Here is a 3,660-nt window from a genome sequence, read left to right as displayed (position 1 = left end):
TATTATTATTATTATTATTATTATTATTATTATTATTGATCACCCTCCCTCCCTCCCTTCCCCCCCTACCCCAACCCTGTCTGTCTGTCTGTTTGCCTGCCTGCCTGCCTGCCTCCTTCCCTGCCTGCCTGTATGTATGTATGTATGTATGTATGTATGTGTGTATGTATTATGAAAGCTGATGTGTGTGTGTGTGTGTGTGTGTGTGTGTGTGTGTGTGTGTGTGTGTGTGTGTGTGTGTGTGTGTGTGTGTGTGTGTAATTATTTTAATGCTACATGCTCGTGTTTGCATGATTATTATTATTATTATTATTATTATTATTATTATTATTATTATTATTATTATTATTATTATGATGCTTAATTATCAGCATTTTCTCTCTTCAATTTTCCATTTTCGCATCAAATTCATCATTCCTTCATTTCCTTCTTTCCTTCCTCTCTTCCTTCCTTCCTTCACTAAATTTTATCACCATTATTATTATTGTTATTATTGTTATTGTTATTGTTATTGTTATTGCTATTCACTTTTGTATCGTTTGTGTTGGTTCGGATAATATTTTTTTCCAGCCAGACAGTTTTCAAAGGCCACACACATAAATAGCTGGGTTCTCAAGGCTGTGTGTTTGTCCAGCTGGCGTTGAAATATTGTTAAACTATCACTGGAACCACAAAAAACACTTGAAAACTCCAATATCTTCCCATAGAACCTTGAAAACACCCTAGAAAACCCCAATATCTTCCACTAGAACCTTGAAAACACCCTTGAAAACCACAATTTCTTCCACTAGAACCTTGAAAACACCCTTGAAAACCCCAATATCTTCCCTAGAACCTTGAAAACATCCTTAAAAACCCCAAGAACTTCCACTAGAACCTTGAAAACATCCTTAAAAACCCCAATATCTTCCACTAGAACCTTGAAAACACCCTTAAAAACCCCAATATCTCCCCTAGAACCTTGAAAACACCCTTAAAAACCCCAATATCTTCCCTAGAACCTTGAAAACACCCTTAAAAACCCCAATATCTCCCCTAAAACCTTGAAAACACCCTTGAAAACCACAATTTCTTCCACTAGAACCTTGAAAACACCCTTAAGAACCCCAATATCTCCCCTAGAACCTTGAAAACACCCTTGAAAACCACAATTTCTTCCACTAGAACCTTGAAAACACCCTTAAAAACCCCAATATCTCCCCTAGAACCTTGAAAACACCCTTAAAAACCCCAATATCTTCCCTAGAACCTTGAAAACACCCTTAAAAACCCCAATATCTCCACTAGAACCTTGGAAACACCCTTAAAAACCCCAATATCTTCCACTAGAACCTTGAAAACACCCTTATAAATCCCAATATCTCCCCTAGAACCTTGAAAACACCCTTGAAAACCCCAATATCTTCCCATAGAACCTTGAAAACACCCTTAAAAACCCCAATATCTTCCCCTAGAACCTTGAAAACACCCTTAAGAACCCCAATATCTTCCACTAGAACCTTGAAAACACCCTTAAAAACCCCAATATCTTCCCATAGAACCTTGAAAACACCCTTAAAAACCCCAATATCTTCCACTAGAACCTTGAAAACACCCTTAAGAACCCCAATATTTTCCCATAGAACCTTGAAAACACCCTTAAAAACCCCAATATCTTCCACTAGAACCTTGAAAACACCCTTAAAAACCCCAATATCTCCCCTAGAACCTTGAAAACACCCTTAAAAACCCCATTATCTCCACTAGAACTTTGAAAACACTCTTGAAAACCCCAAGATCTTCCACTAGAATCTTGAAAACACCCTTGAAAACCCCAATATCTTCCCATAGAACCTTGAAAACACCCTTAAAAACCCCAATATCTTCCACTAGAACCTTGAAAACACCCTTAAAAACCCCAATATCTTCCCATAGAACCTTGAAAACACCCTTAAAAACCCCAATATCTTCCACTAGAACCTTGAAAACACCCTTGAAAACCCCAATATCTTCCACTAGAACCTTGAAAACACCCTTGAAAACCCCAATATCTTCCACTAGAACCTTGAAAACACCCTTAAAAACTGCAATATCTTCCACTAGAACCTTGAAAACACCCTTGAAAACCCCAATATCTTCCACTAGAACCTTGAAAACACCCTTGAAAACCACAATTTCTTCCACTAGAACCTTGAAAACACCCTTAAAAACCCCAATATCTTCCACTAGAACCTTGAAAACACCCTTAAAAACCCCAATATCTTCCCATAGAACCTTGAAAACACCCTTAAAAACCCCAATATCTTCCACTAGAACCTTGAAAACACCCTTAAAAACCCCAATATCTTCCCATAGAACCTTGAAAACACCCTTAAAAACCCCAATATATTCCCTAGAACCTTGAAAACACCCTTAAAAACCCCAATATCTCCACTAGAACCTTGAAAACATCCTTAAAAACCCCAATATCTCCACTAGAACCTTGAAAACACTCTTGAAAACCCCAAGATCTTCCACTAGAACCTTGAAAACACCCTTGAAAACCCCAATATCTCCCCTAGAACCTTGAAAACACCCTTAAAAACCCCAATATCTCCCCTAGAACCTTGAAAACACCCTTAAAAACCCCAATATCTTCCCATAGAACCTTGAAAACACCCTTAAAAACCCCAATATCTTCCACTAGAACCTTGAAAATACCCTTAAAAACCCCAGTAACTTCCCCTAGAATCTTGAAAACATCCTTGAAAACCCTAGTAACTTCCACTACAACCTTGAAAACCCCCTTGAAAACCCAATAACTCCCACTACAGCTTGTTAAGAGTGCAAAATTCGTATTAAACTCACCAATTATCAATAGAACCACAAATAATGACATTACAACCATTTAAACATATAAAACACCCATTAAACTTCCACTAGAACCACAAAAAATGACATTACAATCATTTAAACATATAAAACACCCATTAAACTACCACTAGAACCACAAAAAACACCCTTAAAATCCTACGTAACTCCCACGACACATTTTCAACGTATAGAACACTTATTAAACTACAACTGGACCCACAAAAGCACCCTTGAGAACCCCAGTAACCTCCACTACAGCCTTTGAAAACAGTCACTTTAGAAAACATGTCAGACTACTGGTTTTCCTTTACATATCATCTTCCCCCCCTTACTGTAGCCCACCCCAGCCACTCCTCAGGGCCACAGGAGCACCCCCAGGCCCCCCCAGGCCACACAGGACCCTGGGGCGCCCTCAAGAAAGACCTCGATGTCCCTTAACATTGAGATAAAACGAAAAATTGATCAGAAAAACAGGGATGTCAGTTTACTTAAGCCACCCATGGACGAACAGAAAACGGAGGATAGGGCGGAGTCGGCAAAGAAAACGAGGGTTAACTACACGCGTCTGGACGAGAGGGACCCAAGCGCGAGTCCAAGGGAAAGAAAACGAGAGAGCTTTTCAACGGTAACTAAGAAGAAGGGACATGATAATAAGCTTTTGGGTTTTAAAAGTCAGACAATGCCACAGAGGAAGTCCACCAGCCAGGACACCACCAGAGAGTCCACCAAGCACTCCACCAAACACTCCACGTTTTCTAATTTCAAGGAGAGACTGAGAAAAAACACCAAAACGAACAAGGAATCTGAGAAAATGGACTCATTAAAGGG

The 3,660-nt window shown here is 39.3% G+C and overlaps 1 protein-coding gene across 1 annotated transcript in view; it reads left to right on the top strand.

Annotated features, from left to right (window-relative positions):
- LOC135096021 (EH domain-binding protein 1-like) overlaps window positions 1–3,392 on the top strand; it is a 21,199-nt gene extending 17,807 nt beyond the window's left edge. The window contains 1 exon segment of the mRNA XM_063997203.1: window positions 3,170–3,392. Within this exon segment, the coding sequence (XP_063853273.1) occupies window positions 3,170–3,270 (101 nt within the window). The 3' untranslated portion in view covers window positions 3,271–3,392.
- The last annotated feature ends 268 nt before the right edge of the window (window positions 3,393–3,660 follow it).

This window comes from Scylla paramamosain, unplaced genomic scaffold (genome assembly GCF_035594125.1).
Source record: "Scylla paramamosain isolate STU-SP2022 unplaced genomic scaffold, ASM3559412v1 Contig2, whole genome shotgun sequence".
NCBI lineage: Eukaryota > Metazoa > Arthropoda > Malacostraca > Decapoda > Portunidae > Scylla > Scylla paramamosain.
This window is presented reverse-complemented; position numbering and strand designations above follow the sequence as displayed.